Source organism: Artemia franciscana, chromosome 7 (assembly GCF_032884065.1).
Source record: "Artemia franciscana chromosome 7, ASM3288406v1, whole genome shotgun sequence".
Classification (NCBI taxonomy): Eukaryota; Metazoa; Arthropoda; class Branchiopoda; order Anostraca; family Artemiidae; genus Artemia; species Artemia franciscana.
The window spans coordinates 1,269,585-1,293,329 of NC_088869.1; the positions used below are offsets into that span (position 1 = coordinate 1,269,585).

The 23,745-nt window shown below is 33.1% G+C and overlaps 1 protein-coding gene across 8 annotated transcripts in view; it reads right to left on the bottom strand.

Moving 5' to 3' along the window:
- Positions 1–23,745, bottom strand: part of LOC136028706 (calpain-B-like) — a 182,655-nt gene that overhangs the window by 129,924 nt on the left and 28,986 nt on the right. For 4 of the 8 annotated variants that reach the window (XM_065706568.1, XM_065706567.1, XM_065706563.1 and 1 more), the window contains one exon: positions 9,103–9,138. The exons of the other annotated variants lie outside the window; for them this stretch is intronic. In XM_065706568.1, coding sequence (XP_065562640.1) covers positions 9,103–9,138 — 36 coding nt within the window. The remainder of the gene's footprint in view (positions 1–9,102; positions 9,139–23,745) is intronic. 8 annotated transcript variants of the gene reach the window in all.

Genomic DNA, 23,745 nt, shown 5'->3' on the forward strand with positions numbered 1-23,745 from the left:
GTTTCGTTTGATTTCGATTGCCTCACGGACAGTTTGTTTGATTCCTAGGTCATTGCTAATTAGAATTGTTTCGTCAAATAGAACATAATGGTTTGGATTTTCAAAAATATGACTACTTAAAGCTGAATCGAAAGATATAGAGTTATTTTTAGATTTTAACGCTTTTTCAATACTTTCTTTGTGTTGCTGTAATCTTGTTCCTAAATTTTGGTGGGTTCGACCAATGTAATAATTTCCACAACTACATGGTATTTGATACACCCCTCGTAGACGAGTAATTGGGGTTTTATCCTTACCAGAATTGACAAGATTCATTATACTTAAATTGCTTGTGAATACAACACGTAAATTGTTTTTTAAACAAACTTTTTTCATTTTTGAAGTAATTTTCGGAATATAAGGCAGGTAAATCGTGCTTGTGGGTTTATTAGAATCATTTACTGGTGTGGGATTTAAGGCTTTAGAAGAATGCATCTTTAATCTTTGAGCAATAACAGTATTTATGAGAGAAATTGGGTACCCGTTGCCAAAAAGTATGTCTGTAATAAAATTTAATTCTTTTTTAACATACGGCTCTGAACAGATATTAAGTACTCTATCCACAAGAGATATTACCATACCTCTTTTAACCTGTGGAGGATGGTTAGATTTGAAGTGAAGGTATCTATTATTATGCGTAGGTTTTCTGTAAACCGTAAAATCAAGTTTATTCACACTGCGTATTATCAATACATCTAAAAAAGGTATTTTACCATCTCTTTCGGTCTCTAGAGTGAATTGCAGGTTTCTATCGTAAGTATTTAAATGTTCTAGAAAACCTTTAAGTTCACTTTCGCCATAATTCCAAACTGAAATTATGTCGTCCATGAAACGTCCCCAAAACAGATGATTAAGAAAATACGAATCTAGGGCCCAATTTTCAAGATTCTCGACGAAAATATTTGCGAGTAGGCCTGATAGAGGTGCTCCCATAGGAAGGCCCCTTACCTGGTTGTAATATGAATCTCGAAACTGGAAGTGCATGGAATATTTGTTACATAATTTAACCAAATGCATGAGAACATCGATGTCTAGACCTATTGCTGACTCTTCGATTAGATGGTAATTGTTTTCCAGTTTATTTTGTAATAATTGTTCAGATTTTGAAACATCAATACTAGTATACATAGAAACTATGTCAAAGCTGCTTAATATGGAATTTTCAGAAATGTCTATTTGTTTCAATTTTTCTACAAGATCAACTGAATTTTTTATATAAGATTTTTGGGAGTGAAGCAATGGTTTAAATGCAGTGCATAACCATTTTCCAATGTTTGAGGCAGGTGATTTTGTGCTAGCTACAATAGGTCTTAGAGGAATGCCTTGTTTGTGCAATTTTGGTAATCCATAAAACTTTGAGCAAAAAACACCACGAGGGAGGAATTTATTGTACAACTGTGGAGTGATTCTGCCATTTTCTTTCAAAGTTTTTAATTCATTTATTACTTTTCGAGCAAATTGATCAGTCTGGTCATGGGTTGATTTAACATAAGTGGTTGTATCATTTAAATGTGACTGAATTTTACCATCATAATCAGTTTTATTCATAATTACTATGGAGTTGCTTTTATCGGCTTTAGTGATTATTATTGAGGAATCTTTACGGAGTTTATTCAAAACTTTTGTGTCATATGATTTTTCCATTGCATTATTGGGAGAATTAGGAAGTTTTAATGAGGTGTTGTAAAGAGTGTTAATTAAACAAGATCTAACTGTATCCGGGTTTGAAACAAGAGCACTACATTTGTGGAGAGAGGATTCTAAAGATGCTATCAAGTCTGCAACTGGAACTTGTTTCGGTAAAAACGAAAATTTTGGCCCTTGTTCTAGGACTTTTTCTTCAACATAGCTAAGCTTTTTAGATGAAATATTTACAATCGCAGGTCCAGGACTTATCTTAGGATTGTAAACTGGGTTGACCACTTGAGACTCATATTTCAACCTTGTAAACTTATTAGTGAGTCTCTCTTGTGACACACGGAAATAATGGTGGAATGAATTCCTTTCCATCCTAAGAATTTGCAAAAAATCATCAGTGGACAAGCTCTGTGATAGAAAATTTTCGAGTGATTTTCGTTCTGAGGAAATTCTATGTCTTCTGTGTTTTTTGTCCTTAATAATATGATTCAACGTTTTTAGTTGTAGTTTATGTGTGAACTGTGACTCTCGTAAAGTATTTAAGTGAAATTTATGCCTTAAGGATTTAGGAATAATTTTATTCCTTTTGCAGGATTCCAGAAACGTTTGTTGATTAATAATGTTCGCGTGTTTTTTCCCTAAACTAATAAAATGAAAAATATCTTTGGTCAAATGCTCCCCATAAGCGTGACGTAAATAATGACGAAGACCACACTGCCTTTCCATAATACAACAACAAAAGAGAGAATAATGAGGACATTTTTCCCAAGACAGTGAACCAACAAAACCTATTTGAATATTTCGGCCCTATATCTAAGGGCCGTCTTCAGCAAAGGAAAAAATAAAAAACAATAAAACACTTACAATAAAAGTTCTCAGTTAAAAATCCATTTTTTATTTTAAAATAGCCTTGGCATCATTACTTCTTAACGAAAAGTTCAGCCAAGACTGTCTGATAAAAGCTAACATTTTACAAGATAAAAAGGTTCATTCATTTCACTAACTGTATTTATTAAAAATTGGATTGATTTCTTATTGCGATATTTGCCTTCTCTACAGCTAATCTGATAGTTCTTTTGATATTGGGCTTGTTTTTGTTCATTCCTATTTTTGTTTTATTTTGAATTAGATTATTTTCTATAATTAATTTTGTGTACATAGGGTTGAGTGTGTATTCACCCAAGTCTCTATTTAGGGATTTATTATTATTTAAGTTAATTCTTCTTTAACATACGGCTCTGAACAGATATTAAGTACTCTATCCACAAGAGATATTACCATACCTCTTTTAACCTGTGGAGGATGGTTAGATTTGAGTGTTCACTCTAGAGACCGAAAGAGATGGTAAAATACCTTTTTTAGATGTATTGATAATACGCAGTGTGAATAAACTTGATTTTACGGTTTACAGAAAACCTACGCATAATAATAGATACCTTCACTTCAAATCTAACCATCCTCCACAGGTTAAAAGAGGTATGGTAATATCTCTTGTGGATAGAGTACTTAATATCTGTTCAGAGCCGTATGTTAAAAAAGAATTAAATTTTATTACAGACATACTTTTTGGCAACGGGTACCCAATTTCTCTCATAAATACTGTTATTGCTCAAAGATTAAAGATGCATTCTTCTAAAGCCTTAAATCCCACACCAGTAAATGATTCTAATAAACCCACAAGCACGATTTACCTGCCTTATATTCCGAAAATTACTTCAAAAATGAAAAAAGTTTGTTTAAAAAACAATTTACGTGTTGTATTCACAAGCAATTTAAGTATAATGAATCTTGTCAATTCTGGTAAGGATAAAACCCCAATTACTCGTCTACGAGGGGTGTATCAAATACCATGTAGTTGTGGAAATTATTACATTGGTCGAACCCACCAAAATTTAGGAACAAGATTACAGCAACACAAAGAAAGTATTGAAAAAGCGTTAAAATCTAAAAATAACACTATATCTTTCGATTCAGCTTTAAGTAGTCATATTTTTGAAAATCCAAACCATTATGTTCTATTTGACGAAACAATTCTAATTAGCAATGACCTAGGAATCAAACAAACTGTCCGTGAGGCAATCGAAATCAAACGAAACTTAAATAATAATAAATCCCTAAATAGAGACTTGGGTGAATACAAACTCAACCCTATGTACACAAAATTAATTATAGAAAATAATCTAATTCAAAATAAAACAAAAATAGGAATGAACAAAAACAAGCCCAATATCAAAAGAACTATCAGATTAGCTGCAGAGAAGACAAATATCGCAATAAGAAATCAATCCAATTTTTAATAAATACAGTTAGTGAAATGAATGAACCTTTTTATCTTGTAAAATGTTAGCTTTTATCAGACAGTCTTGGCTGAACTTTTCGTTAAGAAATAATGATGCCAAGGCTATTTTAAAATAAAAAATGGATTTTTAACTGAGAACTTTTATTGTAAGTGTTTTATTGTTTTTTATTTTTTCCTTTGCTGAAGACGGCCCTTAGATATAGGGCCGAAATATTCAAATAGGTTTTGTTGGTTCACTGTCTTGGGAAAAAAGTCCTCATTATTCTCTCTTTTGTTGTTGTATTATGGAAAGGCAGTGTGGTCTTCGTCATTATTTAGATCTGAGTTACGAGGTCCTTTTAAATATGAAATTTCATTAAGATCCGATCACTCCTTCGTAAGTTAAAAACATCTCATTTTTTCTAATTTTTCAGAATTAACCCTCCCACCAACTCCTCCAAAGAGAGTGAATCCATTCCGGTTGTGTCAATCACGTACCTAGGACTTGTGCTTATTTTTCCCACCAAGTTTCATCCCGATCCCTCCACTCTAAGCGTTTTCCAAGATTTTAGGTTCTTTCCCTCCCCAACTCCCTCCAATGTCACTGGATCCTGTCAGGATTTAAAACAATAGCTCTGAGACACGATATCTTTCCAAACATCAAATTTCCTTAAGATCTGATCGCTCCTTCGAAAGTTAAAAATACCTCCTTTTTTCTTATTTTTCAGAATTAACACTCCCCCCCAACTCCCCCAAAGAGAGCGGATCCGTTCCAGTTATGTCAATCCCGTATCTAGGACTTGTGCTTATTTTTCTCACCAAGTTTCATCCTGATCCCTCTACACTAACCGTATACCAAGATTTTAGGTTATCCCCCCCAACTACCCCCAATGTCACCAGATCCGGTCGGGTTTTAAAATAAGAGCTCTGAGACACCATATCCTTTTAAAAATCAAATTTCATTAAGATCCGATCACCCGTTCGTAAGTTAAAAATACCTCATTTTTTCTAATTTTTCCGATTTAACTGTCCCCCTACTTCCCCCCCCCCCAGATGGTCGAATCGGAGAAACGACAACTTCTAATTTAATCTGGTCTGGTTCCTTATACGCCTGCCAAATTTCGTCGTCCTAGCTTACCTGGAAGTGCCTAAACTAGCAAAACCGGGACAGAAAGACAGACCGACCGACAGAATTTGCGATCGCTATATGTCACTTGGTACTAACCAAGTGCCATAAAAACAGAAAGAGAATATTTCGAGAGAACAGCCACCTTTCTTCTTCAGCGTGAACAAAATAATATAATCAAGGAAAAAGCAAAAACCAAAAAACAAACACGGAAAGTACAACAAAACCAATTAAAAAACTAATGAAAACAAGAGCTAAGAGCTCATATGGCACCTATGACGAGGCAAGAAGAGCCAAGAGCTCCTATGGTATGAGCTCTAACAAAATTTGAAGAATCAATAGATTGATTTAAAAGGAAAATCAGAGGCTTAATGCCGGTCAGGATTTAAAATAAGAGCACTGAGTCACAATGTCCTTCCAAATATCGAAATTCATTAAGATCCGATCATCCACCCGCAAGTTATAAATACCTAATTTTTACTAATTTTTCCTCTCCCTTTAGCCCCCCAGATGGTCGAATCTGGGAAAAAGACTTTATCGGGACAATTTGTGCTGCTCCCTGACACACCTACCGATTTTCATCGTCCTAGCACGTCCAGAAGCACCAAACTCGCCAAATCACTGAATCCCTCCCCCAACTCCCCTAGGAGTTGGGGTAGTTGGAGTTAGGGAGTTGGAGTTGGGACATTGGAGTTGGGGACATTGGGGGAAGCTGGAGGGGTTTCCCCCTCCGACTTTCCCCAATGTCACAGCATCAGGTCGTAATTTTAAATTAGAGCTTTAAAGCACAAGATCCAAGATCAAATTTCATTAAGATCTGGTCACCCTTTCGTAAGTTACAAATACCTCGATTTTCAAAATTACCCCCCCCCCCCCCAACTCCACCAAATAGAGCAGATCCGGTCCGGTTATGTCAGTCACGTATCTTAGACAGGTTTTTGTTCTTCCCATCCAGTTCCATCCTGATCTCTCCGCTTTAAGTATTTTCTAAGATTTCTGGTTCCCCCCCCAATGACGCTGAATCCGGTTGAGAGATCGGAGTTACGAGGTCCTTCTAAATATGAAGTTTCATGAAGACCCGATCACTCCTTCGTAAGTTAAAAATACGTAATTTTTTCTAATTTTTCAGAATTACCCCCCCCCCCCCCTCAATAAAGCAGATCCTTTCTAATTATGTAAATCACGTATCTAAGACTTCTGCTTATTTTTCCCGCCAAGTTTCATCCCGATCCCTCCAATCTAAGCGTTTTCCATGATTTTAGGTTCCCCCACTCCAAACTCCCCCCAATGTCACCAGATCCGGTCGGGATTTAAAATAAGAGCTCTGAGACACGATATCCTTCTAAATATCAAATTTCATTGAGATCCAATCACCCGTACGTAAGTTAAAATATCGCATTTTTTCTAAGTTTTCAGAATTACCCCCCCCCCCCAACTACACCAAAGAGAGCGGATCCGTTCCGGTTATGTCAATCATGTATCTAGGACTTATGCTTATCTTTCCCATCAAGTTTCATCCCGATCCCTCCACTTTAAGTGTTTTCCAAGTTTTAAGTTTCCCCCTCCCAACTCCCCCCCCCAATGTCACCAGATCCGGTCGGGATTTAAAATAAAAGCTCTGAGACGCGATATCCTTCTAAATGTCAAATTTCATTGAGATCCGATCACCCGTTCGTAAGTTAAAAATACCTCATTTTTTTCTAATTTTTCAGAATTAACCCCCCCCCCTCCCCCATCTAACCCAAAGAGAGCGGATCCGTTCCAGTTATGTCAATCATGTATCTAGGACTTGTGTTTATTTTTCCCACCAAGTTTCATCCCGATCCCTCCACTCCAAGTGTTTTCCAAGATGTTAAGTTTCCCCCTCCCAAATCCCCCCCAATGTCATCAGATCCGGTAGGGATTTCAAATAACAGCTCTGAGACACAATATCCTTCCAAACATCAAATTTCATTAAAATCTGATCAACCGTTCGTAAGTTAAATATACTTTTCTAATTAATAATTTTTTCTATTTCTCCGAATTAACGAGCCCCCCAGCCCCCCCCCCCCCAGATGGTCAAATTGAGAAAAAGACTATTTCTAATTTAAACTTGTCCGGTCCCTGATACGCCTGCCAAATTTCATCGTCCTAGCTTACCTGGAAGTGCCTAAAGCAGCAAAACCGGGACCGACAGACCGACCGACAGACCGACAGAATTTGCTATTGGTATATGTCCCTTGGTTAATACCAAGTGGCATAAAAACCGCCAAAAATTCCTATAAAAGACCAAAACTTAAAAGAATTAAAATCAAATTCCTAACAAACAATAAAGTGAATTATTCGCCAACACATTCATACAAAACCCAAAAAAATATGAACTGCAATCGACGGATATTAAAGCTGCTCGTTCGTTGAAAAAAAAGGAAATGAAAATAAACATGCATCGCTCCTATTCTTGGATATTGGAGAATCTGAACCTCCGGCGAAGGGCTATTAGACATTTTGGATTTGACGGTGTAATTTTTTATAGATTGCCCTCCGTTTCCGGATACTGTTCCCTTTATTATGGAACTCTCTTATCCTAATAATTTATTATTATGCGAATTCTTTATTATGCGAATTCTCTTATCCTAATAATTTTGGAGCTGAACAAATTTTACTTGTAGCATATAGCTGGAATTTTGTGCGGTAGTACGACGCTATACACAAGAGTGTTGGTAAAGCGTTATTAAAACTTTTACATGCCAGAATAAGAATGTTAAATGACTTCTAAACGTTTAGAGCCACTTGTCCTCACTCCCAAACCACGGACTTACCCAAGGGGGAACACACCACCCGCCAACAAATCCTAGATTCTCATGAGGTTGTTAGCAATTCTTAATCAAATCATCAAATATAATTTTTCATTTATAACGGGGTTCCCAATAGCTTTAGATTATAGCCCCCTTCTTTGAAAAGGAATAATTTGTGCGTTTTTGCTATATACTTTTACCACAGCATACACAAGACTATGTTCTGTGGAGGCAAACAATTAACTTATATGTAATAATACCAGTTTCTGAACATGCAAGAGTGTAAAAATCATGCTTGCAAAATTATGTCAGGCATCTCAAATTGCAAAGATGTGTGATAGTAATTAAAGTAAAGCTGATGAACTATAAGTATTTTTTCTATATCAATCAGTCTTTTCCAATAAAAGAAAAGTTAAGACAGAGGTAGGAAGACAAAGCCAATGCATGGCCTACCTGTATAAAAATTCCATTCATAAAAATTATTTTAAGTTAACCCGTAACGTAGTATCACACTGCTTACATCTTAAAGCTCAAGCCCCATGTATTTTACACCCTCGCCCCTCTTTTTGACATTAATAATGACATGGTACAATAGCCCGTCCCATGTAATTTTTCGGCAAGGAAAAATTATGAAGTATAGTGCGCTCGAAAAAAAATCTAAATTTATCTTAGGAAACTAGAAAAGGGACTAAAAACCTGTTTGACAAATCAATTCGTTTTGCTTAAGTAATGGTAATTACGTGATCGCTACTGAAACTTTAAACACATACGATGGTGTAAACATTCGCAATGTTTACACAATTCGTACAGGTAGCCTAACCCTAAATCAAAATATTTGTGGCCATTTTTTTTCTCAAACAGCAAAAATTTTAAATACAAAAATAAAATGAAGAAATTGAAGCATTTCAGGCATGGCTCACCCAAAGTCGAAATAGGATAACCAACGTTACCACCCACCCCAACGTAACCATATGATTGAGATAAATTATATAATTCACGGTTTTTGTTATTTAAGGGATAGGAATACCCAACGAACGCGCTTTATTACGGCTAAACCCCGCCCCCATCCCTAATTAAAATCATTGATACGACTCTAATTTCTAGTTGTGGCACACACCTTTATTGCAGCTTAAGATGTTTTTTTTTTTATTATAACACATTAGTAGGGTAGAAACATGGCTTTTAATACGGGGGAGGGAGTAGACATTCTTGGGCTGACACGGACTCGATAACCAGGATATTCTTACCCAAACTCTGAGATCTCCAGCAGAAGGAGGGTCGATCTATAGGAAGGAAAAAACCGGTTAGCAAAGAAGTGAAAATAGAAAAACCGTATGCAAATGCACAGTATATGGCCTACATAATTTAAGATATCTTATCCAGACATGGGCGTCAATTTTGAAAAATACCTCTTCACAGTATTTTCATTGAAAAATGTCCTTCTTTTGATAATTCGTTGGAAAATTGAAAAACGACAAAGTTGACCCCCCCCCGTATGTTTTTATAATATACACTTACTCTCCCCATCCCTTACGTACAGTTTCGCGAATGCAACCAAGGGCGTCAAGTTCGTAAAAACGTATGGTGAATGAATTTTTTCAAAATCTAAGGAAGGAGCAATGTTTGGTTTTGCGATTTTTTTTCAGTTGAAATATAAAAATGCATTTTCTAAAGTCTAGGTCGGGCTACTATTTTCCTTCTTATTCTCCCAATTAACATCCCTCTTCTAATTCACTTCAGCTTCTCATTCACTTCAGAACAGACATTTCCAAATTCTACTTTTTGCCACATTTCAATACCTGCTTACACGGCAGCAACTGCAGTGGATTACTATTACTTCTACTACTAACAACTTACCGGAGCATCAAGCCACCTGAAGCCAAACCAGCCATGCACGCTCCTCCTCCATCCCAGTCTATTCAAAGCCTCACTCTTTACACCCTCCCAGTAAGTTCCCATTTCATTTAAATCTTTATATATGGCATCCTCCCACCCCTGACCAGGACGACCTGCTTTCCGTTGAGCCCTAGACGGTTGACCAAAAAGGACGATCTTCGGCAATCTGTCATCCTTCATCCGCAGAACTTGCCCTAGCCATCTCAACTTTCTTTCACCATAGCCCTAGAAAGCGGGATTGAACCACATTTTTCGTAGAACCTACTGTTTGAAATACGGTCAGTCAGCCAGGTACCCAGAACAATCCGTAGGCAATTTCTCTTGAAAACATCTAGCTAATTTTTCGGAGCACCCATGCATCAGAGCCATATTTGACCACTGTCATCACTGTAGCTTCCAAGATTATAATCTTGGTTGGCAGACTTATCGTCCCTTCCGAGTTTTTTTTTTACTGTGAAAAAAATACCCCGAGCCTTGGCTATTCTACTTTTAACATCTTTACTGCTCCTATCGTCTTTACTAATAACACTATCAAGGTAAAATGAAGCTTCCCATCTGATCAATCTCTCCGTTACCAAATGTCATCTTTTCATCTTCACTTATTCCTAGCCTTAGTGACTTACTCTTCTTAAAGCTAATTTTCAAACCTATTCTAGCACCCTGAACTCGCAAAACCTCAAAAAGCTCATTCATTTTGCTCATATTTTAATCTAGGAAGGTTAAATCGTCAGCATAATCTATGCCCAGGCGAGTTTTTCCTCCCCATTTGATACCGTGGTTACCCATTGCCTTTCCTGTGCTCCTTAAGAGAAAGTCCATCAAAATGATCCATATAAAGGGGGATAGAACAAAACCCTGCTTAACTCCTGATTTAATACAAAACCAACTGCTAACTTCATTCCCTACCTTAACCGCAGTAGTATTATTCTTGTACATAGCACTAACCACTTTAATGCATTTGTCTGGTATACCATACAAGGATAAGACCTTTGCTAAAGCTCTTCTATCAACAGAATCGAACGCTTGTTCATAATCTATAAAACTGAGGACCAAAGGTGTTTGACGACTTAGACACTTCTCAATTATTAACCTAAGTGTGAAAATTCGGTCAACACATCCTCTACCTTTTCTAGGACCACACTGTTCTTCTCTTAAAACTTTGTCTGCAGCATTTCTCAGTCTAAAAACTATCATATTACTTAGTAATTTGCTACCTACAGAAACCAGACTAATGCCTCGATAACTACTACACTCACTCTTATCACCTTCTCATACAGTGGTTTAATTAAGGTTTTCCTAAAATCGTCAGGTACTTTCCCTTTTAAAAAAATCTTATTCATATTCTTAAGTAGAGTATTTCTAGCCTCAGAACCACCATATTTAAGAAACTCATTTATTACACTATCAGCAACTGGAGCCTTATTATTTTTTAATCCTTTTAGTACTGTCGTTAATTCCTCCTTCTTCTCAAAATGTTCTGCCCATCTCTCTTTAACTCTTTCCTTATCACTAATTGTGGCCCCATTCCTATCTTTAACTGGGACAAGTCAGGATTGACAACTCCCTCTCAATTTATTAACATGCCAGTACAATATTTTACTATTATGCCGTCTAGCTGCATCTTCCAGTTCCTCAGCAATTTTATCCATGGCCTCCATTTTATACCTCCTTAGTTCATATTTTGATGCTTTCTCCACTTTCTTTACATTCCTTGTGTTTTCATATGATCTATCACTCATATAATTCTTGTACAATCCCCTTCTTCTCTCTATTAAACATAAAGCTGTTTCACTAATATTCCTAGCTGCAGTCTTAACTTCCTTCCCTAAGACATCAGCAACCTCACAAATTGTTTTTCTAAAATTATTCCAACCATCTTCCATATTGTCAAATTTTAAACTCTCGAGTTTAGTATTCAACTGTTCCTGGAAACTTTCTCTCAGATTCTCATCCTGGAGTCTACCAGCATCATAAGTTCCCGGGAGGTATTTAAATTTCCGATATTTCAGCTTTAAATCAACCGTAGACACCACTAGATGGTTATCTTTACTTTTTGCATAAATAACAGCACTAATATTTACCCCCATCTTCGGTTTACTGTAACATAATCAATAAGGTTTGCTGTCTTACCATCACGTGAATACCATGTTACCTTATGGGCCATCTTACGACCAAACACCGTATTGGTTATAACTAGATTATTATACCTACAAAATTGTACAAGTCTGTAGCCATTACCATTTTCTTTTCCTACACAAAGTTTATAGGGATAGATACAATCTATCCCTATTTCTACCGACCTGGGGATTAAAATATCCTAGTAATAATACCATATTTCTACCAGGGACCCTGTCTATTTACTCCTGTAACTGTAAGTAAAATTCAGTCACTAGTGACTGTAAAAAGAGTCACTAGTATCCCCGTCAGTCGGTTCTACAGAGGTATATGCTACAATTATTAATTCCCTGAACTTTTTTAGGCATAAAATGAGCAATGAGTATTCTATTATTAATACCCTAGAACATTCTATTTTCAGCGATGTATGTCATGTAAGACCTTGTCTATGGAAAATCTTCGACTATAAAGTCCAGCATAATCTGTGTACAAAGAATTTTTTTAATTAAACATCTCACTACTGACCAAAACTCAACTCCTTGTGCGTTTTACTTTCTCTTCATAAGAAATGATCCATTTTTTTTATGGCACATGGTATTAACCAAATAACATACTCCACATTGCTACTCCACATATCTAAATGATTTTCTACTTAATTTTTCTCTGATTTTCCCCTGGTATTATGTTTTTATGGCTCTTGGTATTAACCAAGTGACATACAGCGATCGCAAATTCTGTCAGTCTGTCTGTCTGTCGGTCTGTCCCGGTTTTGCTACTTTAGGTATTTCCAGGTAAGCTAGGACGACGAAATTTGGAATTCTGTCGGTCTGTCTGTTTGTCTGTCGGTCCCGGTTTTGCTAGTTTAGGCACTTCCAGGTAAGGTAGGACGATGGAATTTGGCAGGCGTATCAGGGACCGGACTATCCGGACAGATTAAATTAGAAATAGTCGTTTTCCCTTTTTGACCATCTGGAGGGAGTGGGGGGGGGGGGGGTTGGGCGGTCAATTCAGAAAAATAGAAAAAATGAAGTATTTTTAACTTACGAAAGGGTGACGGGATCTTAATGAAATTTGATGTTTGGAAGGATATCATGTCTCAGAGCTCTTATTTTAAATCCAAACTTGATCCGGTAACCCTGGGGGGAGTTGGGGGGGAACCAAAAATCTTGGAAAACGCTTAGAGTGAAGGGATCGGGATGAAACTTGGTGGGAAAAATAAGCAAAGGTGCTAGATACGTGATTGACATAACCGGAACGGATCTGCTCTGTTTGTTGGAGTTAGGGGAGGGTTAGTTCTGAAAAATTAGAAAAAATTACGTATTTTGAACTTACGAAGGAGTGATCGGATCTTCATGAAATTTCATATTTAGAAGGACCTCCTAACTCAGATCTCTTATTTTAAATCCCGACCGAATCCAGCGTCATTGGTAGGGGGCGGAAATCTTGGAAAATACTTAAAGCGGATAGATCAGGATGAAACTGGGTGGGGATGATATAAAACTAGTCCAAGATACGTGACTGATATAACCGGACCGGATCCGCTCTCTTTGGTAGAGTTGGGAGGGGAAGTTGAATAATTCGGAAAAATTAGAAAAAATGAGGTATTTGTAACTTACGAACGGGTGATCAGATCTTAATGAAATTTGATATTTAGAAGGATCTTGTGCTTTAGAGCTATTATTTTAAATCCCGACAAGATCCTGTGACATGGGAGGGGGAGTTGGAAGGGGAAACCGGACGGAATTATTGGAAACGTGAAAATTGGGGTATCTTTATCTTACGAATAGGTGATGGGATCTTTGATATATAGAAGGATCTTATGTCTTAGATGCGCCATTTTCGACTCGAATCGGATCTGGGGACATAGGGGGTTGGAGGGGGGAAAATAAAAATCTCGGAAAACGCTTAGAGTGGAGAGATGGGGATGAGAATTGTTGGAAAGAATAAGCACAAGTTCTAGATACGTGATTGACATAATTGGAACGGATCTGTTCTCGTTGGAGGGCAGCTGGGGGGTGTTAATTTGGAAAAATTAGACAAATTGAGGTATTTTTAACTTAAGAACGGGTGACTGGATCTTGATGAAACTTGACATCTAAAAGAAACTCATGTCTCAGAGCTCGTATTTCAAATCCAGACCAGATCTGTTGACTTTGGGGGGAGTTGGAGGGGGAAATCGGAAATCTTGGAAAACGCTTAGAATGGAGGAATCGGGATGAAGCTTGGTAGGTAGAATAATCAAATGTCGTAGATACGTGATTGGCGTAAACGTACTGGATTCACTCTCTTTGGGGGGGTTGGGGGTGGGGTTTAGTGCTTTGGCGAGTTTGGTGCTTCTGGACGTGCTAGGACGATGAAAATCGGTAGGCGTGTCAGGGAGCTGCACAAATTGACTTGATAAGGCCATTTTCCCTGATTCGACCATCTGGGGGGCTAAGGGAGAGGAAAAATTAGAAAAAATGAGGTATTTATAACATACGAGTGGGTGGTCGGATCTTAATGAATTTTGATATTTAGAAGGACATCGTGACTCGGAGCTCTTATTTTCAATCCCGACCGGCATTAAGCCTCTGATTTTCCTTTTAAGTCAATCTATTGATTTTTCAATTTTATTAGAGCTCATAGAGTTCTTGTGTCTTGGCTCTTCTGGCCTCGTCACAAGTGCCACATGAGCTCTTAGCTCTTGTTTCTTCTTTGAAAAATAAAATAGTTAAATAACTGTGAAGAAAAACTATCACTAGAAAACCTTACGTTCATAGTTTTTCTACCCCTCCCCCCCACAAAAAAAGGATCTTGCACGCGACATGAGCTTTGATACTGGAATTTGTGTGGAATTAGAATTATATCGCTTCATCCCCTTTTGCATAAATTTCCAAAAAATTGAGGAGGGCCATTCCCCCCCCCCATGATTTTTTGATAATATTGTAAACTTTTGAATGTAAGTCTTGGAACAGGAAACAAGAAACTATTTTTAATGCAATGTGGGTCAAATTTATCTTTAAAATTTATATTGGATTCTAGAAACCCTAACTAGAACACGGGTTTATAGAACTTATGATGTTTTTGTCTTGTGGAAATGGGAATCAGAAAAACTAGGCTTATAATACCTGAACGTGAAGCTTGGACGATTTTAATATAGCAGAAAGCGTTTCAACCATCTTTCTAAGAACCATTTCTAGATTATTTCTAGATCATTTCAAGAATCTCATTTCAGAATCATTCTGATCATTTCAAGAATCTTTCTAGATTCTTTCTAAGAACCATTTTATATCATTTTAATCATTTTATAGTCATTTTATAATCAAGTAGTTCCTCTCGTGCAGTGCTTCTGCAAAGTTCTTCTCTTGTGTTTTTCAAACCACCTATATAAACTTTCTAGAAAAAATAAATAGTTTATAGTAAAGAGACTGTTCTTCTATCTCCTCCCACCTGAACCCTTAGCTCTAGAATATTTGGCTACACGCTAACTAGTACATACGTACCAATATTGGATGATATCAATGCAAACCCAGCATCACCAGAAAGGAGTAGCAAAAGGTCTAAAATGTAGCTTAATCTGATGTTTCAAAAAAAATCCCGTTTTTCCCTTTAAAGTATATAATTTTTTTAGATTGTTTGTGAGAGGGTACATACTAGTGTGAAAGGGTTTCAGTAATTTAAGAAGCATAGGGTTTGCAGGCAGCACGTAATTCAATGTGCTTACATGGATGAGGCTTGCTGCTGGTATTATTTGGGGGGGGGGGATAACCATCAAAGCCACTCATCTATATCCAAATTTTAAATCCAAGCAAGGATATCCAAATTTTAGAGGGTAGTCTTCTCTCCAGATCACGTCCTGCGATAACGGGTAGGCAAAAAAAATTAATAAACTTCAAGCCTCTTCTACGCTCCCAGTTTCTTTCGTTGCGTTTCAACGTAATACTATTCAATTTTTGGGTATGTTTGATCTGGTTTCATAACAGCATTCAAGCTGGATCAAGGTGTACAATAAAAAGCGCAAAGGACGATGCAAGTGTACACGGGGCTCAAGGAACAACTATGTGCTCAGATGTGACTCATCTGGTCTTTTTCAAGGGGGTACCCACTTTCAACTATCTGGTGTACCTCAGAACGCCGCGTTCGCCACACAGTTACGCCACACTTGGCAAAATTCCGCCCCTCTTGGCACGCGCCACTTGGTGTACTTGATTTCTGAAAGTGCCCCCCCCCCTGAGCTTCCTTCAGTTTTCATTAGACGTTCAATAACAATATCCAGTCTTAGTCAACAAAGCACAGAAGAACGCCAAAAAAAAAAGGCGATGAAAGTACGCAATAGGCGTCAACGGCATCTACGTGTTCGTCTTAGATTTTTAGATTTTTTAGTTTTTTTATTAGTTTTTAGTTTTTTTTTCTTTTTAGTTTTTTTGTAGTTTTTACCTTCTTTTTAGTTTTGTTAATTTTTTTTTTTACTTGTGTCCTGGTCGTCATTTATACTCCCTGTGTCCCGGTGCTTTGTTGATTGCTAATCGAACATTCCTTTTGTCCTGGTCGCTTTCTCTTTGAGTGTCGTCATTTATTTTTTTCTTTTTTAGTTCTTTTAGTTTTTACCTTTTTTAGTTTTTTTTTAGTTTTTAGTTTTTTTAGTTTTTTACCTTTTTTTAGTTTTTTAGTTTTTTAGCTTTTTTATTTTTTTTATTAGTTTTTAGTTTTTTTGTAGTTTTTGCCTTTTTTTTAGTTTTTTGTCCTGGTCGCTTTCTCTTTGAGTGTCGTCATTTATTAGTTTTTTCCTTTTTTTTTTTAGTTTTTTATTGGTTTTTACCTTTATTTTAGCTTATTTTTCAGTTTTTTCCTTTTTTTTAGTTTTTTTTTATTTTTTATTTTTTTTAGTTTTTTACCTTTTTTTAGTTTTTTTAGTTTTTTTAGTTTTTTAGCTTTTTTACTTTTTTTATTAGTTTTTAGTTTTTTTTTGTAGTTTTTGCCTTTTTTTAGTTTTTTCAGTTTTTTTTTTAGTTTTTTATTGGTTTTTACCTTTATAGTTTTTTTAGTTTTTTAGCTTTTTTATTTTTTTTATTAGTTTTTAGTTTTTTTTTGTAGTTTTTGCCTTTTTTTAGTTTTTTCAGTTTTGACGTCACCTAATCCAGTTTTTTCAGGTGACGTCACCTGACACATCCATCCACACATCCATCCACACATCCACAGACAGACAACTTATTTTTATATATATAGATATATATATATATATATATATATATATATATATATATATATATATATATATATATATATATATATATATATATATATATATATATATATATATATATATATATATATATATATATATATATATATATACTAGCTGTTGGGGTGGCGCTTCGCGCCACCCCAACACCTAGTTGGTGGGGGCGCTTCGCGCCCCCCCCAAGCCCCCCCGCGCGCGTAAGTCGTTACGCGCCATATTAGTTACGCGCCATTGTAGTTGTGTCCCTATGTCCCACCTGTGAATATAGATAGATAGATATATATATATATCTATATATATAAAAATAAGTTGTCTGTCTGTGGATGGATGGATCAGGTGACGTCACCTGAAAAAACTGGATCAGGTGACGTCAAAACTGAAAAAACTAAAAAAAGGCAAAAACTACAAAAAAAACTAAAAACTAATAAAAAAAATAAAAAAGCTAAAAAACTAAAAAAACTAAAAAAAGGCAAAAACTACAAAAAAAACTAAAAACTAATAAAAAAGCTAAGAAACAAAAAAAAACTAAAAAAAACTAAAAAAACTAAAAAAGGTAAAAAACTAAAAAAAATAAAAAATTAAAAAAAACTAAAAAAAAGGAAAAAACTGAAAAATAAGCTAAAATAAAGGTAAAAACCAATAAAAAACTAAAAAGAAAAAAAGGAAAAAACTAAAAAAAATTTTCATCTAAAAAACTAAAAAAAACTAAAAAAGGTAAAAACTAAAAGAACTAAAAAAGAAAAAAATAAATGACGAAACTCAAAGAGAAAGCGACCAGGACAAAAGGAATGTTCGATTAGCAATCAACAAAGCACCGGGACACAGGGAGTATAAATGACGACCAGGACATAAGTAAAAAAAAAACTATCTATATATATAAAAATAAGTTGTCTGTGGATCTGTGGATCGTGGATCAGGTGACGTCACCTGAAAAAACTGGATCAGGTGACGTCAAAACTGAAAAAACTAAAAAAAGGCAAAAACTACAAAAAAAAACTAAAAACTAATAAAAAAAATAAAAAAGCTAAAAAACTAAAAAAACTAAAAAAAGGCAAAAACTACAAAAAAAACTAAAAACTAATAAAAAAGCTAAAAAACTAAAAAAACTAAAAAAAAGGCAAAAACTACAAAAAAACTAAAAACATAAAAAAAATAAAAAAGCTAAAAAACTAAAAAAACTAAAAAAACTAAAAAAAGGTAAAAAACTAAAAAAACTAAAAACTAAAAAAAAATAAAAAAAAGGAAAAAACTGAAAAATAAGCTAAAATAAAGGTAAAAACCAATAAAAAACTAAAAAAAAAAACTGAAAAAACTAAAAAAAGGCAAAAACTACAAAAAAACTAAAAACTAATAAAAAAAGTAAAAAAGCTCAAAAACTAAAAAAACTAAAAAAACTAAAAAAACTAAAAAAAGGTATAAAACTAAAAAAAATAAAAATAAAAAAAAACTAAAAAAAAGGACAAAACTGAAAAATAAGCTAACATAAAGGTAAAAACCAATAAAAAACTAAAAAGAAAAAAAGGAAAAAACTAAAAAAAAATTTCATCTAAAAAACTTAAAAAAAACTAAAAAAGGTAAAAACTAAAAGAACTAAAAAAGAAAAAAATAAATGACGACACTCAAAGAGAAAGCGACCAGGACAAAAAGAATGATCGATTAGCAATCAACAAAGCACCGGGAAACAGGGAGTATAAATGACGACCAGGACATAAGTAAAAAAAAAAATTAACAAAACTAAAAAGAAGGTAAAAACTACAAAAAAACTAAAAAGAAAAAAAAACTAAAAACTAATAAAAAAACTAAAAAATCTAAAAATCTAAATAAACTAAAAAAGAAAAAAAAAGGAAAAAAATAAAGGAGAAAAACAAAACTAAAAAACGAATGTATATACAGACCGGTACACCGGGATACAAATGACGACCGGGACACAGGGAATATAAATGGCGACCGGGACACAGGGACACAACTACAACGGGGACACCGGGAGAAACAGGGGGATATAAATGACGACCGGGACAAAAAAACTAAAAAGAAAAAAAAACTAAAAACTAATAAAAAAACTAAAAAATCTAAAAATCTAAATAAGCTAAAAAAGAAAAAAAAGGAAAAAAATAAAGGAGAAAAACAAAACTAAAAAACGAATGTATATACAGACCGGGACACCGGGATACAAATGACGACCGGGACACAGGGAATATAAATGACGACCGGGACACAGGGACACAACTACAACAGGGACACCGGGGGAAACAGGGGGATGTAAATGACGACCGGGACACCGGGACAGGGAATGGTCGATTAGCAATCACCATCAACAAAGCTCAAGGGCAATCATTAGAATCATGAGGTATAGATCTGAATACAGATTGTTTTCCCATGGACCATTATATGTTGCATGTTCAAGAGTCGGTAAACCTGACAATCTATTTATATGCAAAGACAATGGGACAGCAAAGAATGTTGTATATTCGCAAGTTTTACGTAGTTAAAACCATATATATATATATATATATATATATATATATATATATATATATATATATATATATATATATATATATATATATATATATATATATATATCTATATTCACAGGTGGGACATAGGGACACAACTACAATGGCGCGTAACTATTATGGCGCGTAACGACTTACGCGCGCGGGGGGGGCTTGGGGGGGGCGCGAAGCGCCCCCACCAACTAGGTGTTGGGGTGGCGCGAAGCGCCACCCCAACAGCTAGTATATATATATATATATATATATATATATTATATATATATATATATATATATATATATATATATATATATATATATATATATATATATATATATATATATATATATATATATATATATATATATATATATATATATATATATATATATATATATATATGTGTTTTTAACTACGTAAAACTTGCGAATATACAACATTCTTTGCTGTCCCATTGTCTGTGCATATAAATAGATTTTCAGGTTTACCGACTCTTGAACATGCAACATATAATGGTCCATGGGAAAACAATCCGTATTCAGATCTATACCTCATGATTCTAATGATTGCCCTTGAGCTTTGTTGATGGTGATTGCTAATCGACCATTCCCTGAGTCGCCATCGTCATTTATATATCCCCCTGTGCACCCCGGCGTCCCCTTTGTAGTTATGTCCCTGTGTCCCGGTCGTCATTTATATTCCCTGTGTCCCGGTCGTCATTTGTATCCCGGTGTCCCGGTCTGTATATACATTCGTTTTTTAGTTTTGTTTTTCTCCTTTATTTTTTTCCTTTTTTCTTTTTTTTCTTTTTTAGTTTATTTAGATTTTTAGATTTTTTAGTTTTTTTATTAGTTTTTAGTTTTTTTGTAGTTTTTACCATTTTTTTAGTTTTTTTAGTTTTTTTTTTTTACTTATGTCCTGGTCGTCATTATATATATTTATTCATATTTTTTTAGTTTTCTTTTTCTCTTTTATTTTTCAGTTTTTTCCTTTTTTTAGTTTTTTTCTTTTTTAGTTTTTAGTTTTTTTTAGTTTTTTACCTTTTTTTAGTTTTTTTTTAGTTTTTTTAGTTTTTTAGCTTTTTTATTTTTTTATTAGTTTTATTTTTTTGTAGTTTTTGCCTTTTTTCATTTTTTTCAGTTTTTTTTTAGTTATTAGATTTTTACCTTTTTTTAGTTTTTTTTAGTTTTTCAGCTTTTTTAGTTTTTTTTTCTTTTTAGTTTTTTTTGTAGTTTTTACCTTTTTTAGTTTTTTTCTTCTTTTGTATTAGTGTGAAATAATTCAGACGTCATATACGGACAAACATGACGTCACCTGATCCACAGATCCACACACAGACAACTTATTTTTATTTATATAGATATATATTTAACTACGTAAAACTTGCGAATATACAACATTCTTCGCTGTCCTATTGTCTGTCCATATAAATAGATTGTCAGGTTTACCAACTCTTGAACATGCAACATAATAATTGTCCATGGGAAAACAATTCGTATTCATATCTATACCGCATTTTTCTAACGATTGCCCTTGAGCTTTGTTGATGGTGATTGCTAATCGAACATTCCCTGTGTCCCCGTCGTCATCTATATATCCCCCTGTGCCCCCGGCGTCCCCGTTGGTGTTGTATCCCTGTGTCCAGGTCGTCATTTATATTCCCTGTGTCCCGGTCGTCATTTGTGTCCCGGTATCCCAGTCTGTAATTTCTCTTAGAGTGTCCTGGTCGTCATTTATATAGATATATAGATACAGTTTCATTTCAGTTTTTTTCTTTTATAGTTTTTTCTTTTCTTATTTTTTTCTTTTTTAGTTTTTCTTTTTTAAGTTTCTTCTTTTTATTGATAATAAACCTCAAAATTTTGGGTATCTGTTTTAAGGTTTTCGAATTACCTTAATCTTTTGTCAAAATATATTGAAACATTTGTGGAATTCCCAGTTTTTTTAGTTTTTTCTTTTTTTTAGCTGTTTAGGTTTTTTTTAGTTTTTTTTTTCTTTTAGTTTTTTACCTTTTTATTTTTTTTACATTTTTCCTTTTTAAGTTTTTTTCTTTGTTTAATTTTTTATTTAGTTTTTTTTAGTTTTTTCTTTTTAGTTTTGTTTTTAGTTTTTTACCATTTTTGTTTTTTCGAATTACTTTAACCTATTGTCAAAATATTTCGAAATATTTATGCAATTTCCAGTTTTTACATTCTAGTTTGTTTTCTTTTATATATATAGAAGATATAATCTGGCGTAATGGACAGACAACTTATTTTTATATATATTGTCAAAATATATTGAAATATTTGTGCAATTCCCAGTTTGTTTAGTTTTTTCTTTTTTTTTAGTTTTTTAGCTTTTTTAGTTTTTTTTAGTTTTTTATCTTTTTTATTTTTTTATGTTTTTTCTTTTTGGGTTTTTTCTTTTTTTTATTTTTTCAATTTTTAATTTTTTTTTTAGTTTTTTCTTTTTAGTTTTTTTTTTAGTTTTTTACCATTTTTCTTTTTTCGAATTACTTTAATTTAGTTTTTACCTTTTTTAGTTTTTTTTAGTTTTTTAGATGAAAATTTTTTTTAGTTTTTTCCTTTTTTTTCTTTTTAGTTTTTTATTGGTTTTTACCTTTATTTTAGCTTATTTTTCAGTTTTTTTCCTTTTTTTTAGTTTTTTTTTATTTTTTAGTTTTTTTAGTTTTTTACCTTTTTTTAGTTTTTTTAGTTTTTTTTAGTTTTTTAGCTTTTTTACTTTTTTTATTAGTTTTTAGTTTTTTTTTGTATTTTTTGCCTTTTTTTAGTTTTTTTCAGTTTTTTTTTTAGTTTTTTATTGGTTTTTACCTTTATTTTAGCTTATTTTTCAGTTTTTTCCTTTTTTTAGTTTTTTTTAGTTTTTAGTTTTTTTAGTTTTTTACCTTTTTTAGTTTTTTTAGTTTTTTTAGTTTTTTAGCTTTTTTATTTTTTTTATTAGTTTTTAGTTTTTTTTGTAGTTTTTTCCTTTTTTTTAGTTTTTTTAGTTTTTTCCTTTTTTTTATTTTTTTTTATTTTTTATTTTTTTTAGTTTTTTACCTTTTTTTAGTTTTTTTAGTTTTTTTAGTTTTTTAGCTTTTTTACTTTTTTTATTAGTTTTTAGTTTTTTTTGTAGTTTTTGCCTTTTTTTAGTTTTTTCAGTTTTTTTTTAGTTTTTTATTGGTTTTTACCTTTATTTTAGCTTATTTTTCAGTTTTTTTCCTTTTTTTTTTAGTTTTTTTTAGTTTTTAGTTTTTTTAGTTTTTTTTTAGTTTTTTTAGTTTTTTTAGTTTTTTAGCTTTTTTATTTTTTTTATTAGTTTTTAGTTTTTTTTGTAGTTTTTGCCTTTTTTTAGTTTTTTTAGTTTTTTAGCTTTTTTATTAGTTTTTAGTTTTTTTTGTAGTTTTTGCCTTTTTTTAGTTTTTTTAGTTTTTTAGCTTTTTTATTTTTTTTATTAGTTTTTAGTTTTTTTTTGTAGTTTTTGCCTTTTTTTAGTTTTTTCAGTTTTGACGTCACCTGATCCAGTTTTTTCAGGTGACGTCACCTGATCCATCCACAGATCCACAGACAACTTATTTTTATATATATAGAAGATATATATATGTATATATATATATATATATATATATATATATATATATATATATATATATATATATATATATATATATATATATATATATATATATATATATATATATATATATATATATATATATATATATATATATATATATATATATATATATATATATATATATATATATATATATATATATATATATATATATATATATGTATATATATATATATATATATATATATATATATATATATATATATATATATATATATATATATATATATATATATATATATATATGTATATATATATATATATATATATATATATATATATATATATATATATATTTATATGTATACTAGCTGTTGGGGTTGCGCTTCACGCACCCCAACACCTAGTTGGTGGGGGCGCTTCGCGCCCCCCAAGCCCCCCCGCGCTCGTAAGTCGTTACGCACCATATTAGTTACGCGCCATTGTAGTTGTGTCCCTATGTCCCACCTGTGAATATAGATATAAATATATATATATATATATATATATATATATATATATATATATATATATATATATATATATCCATATATATATATTTACAT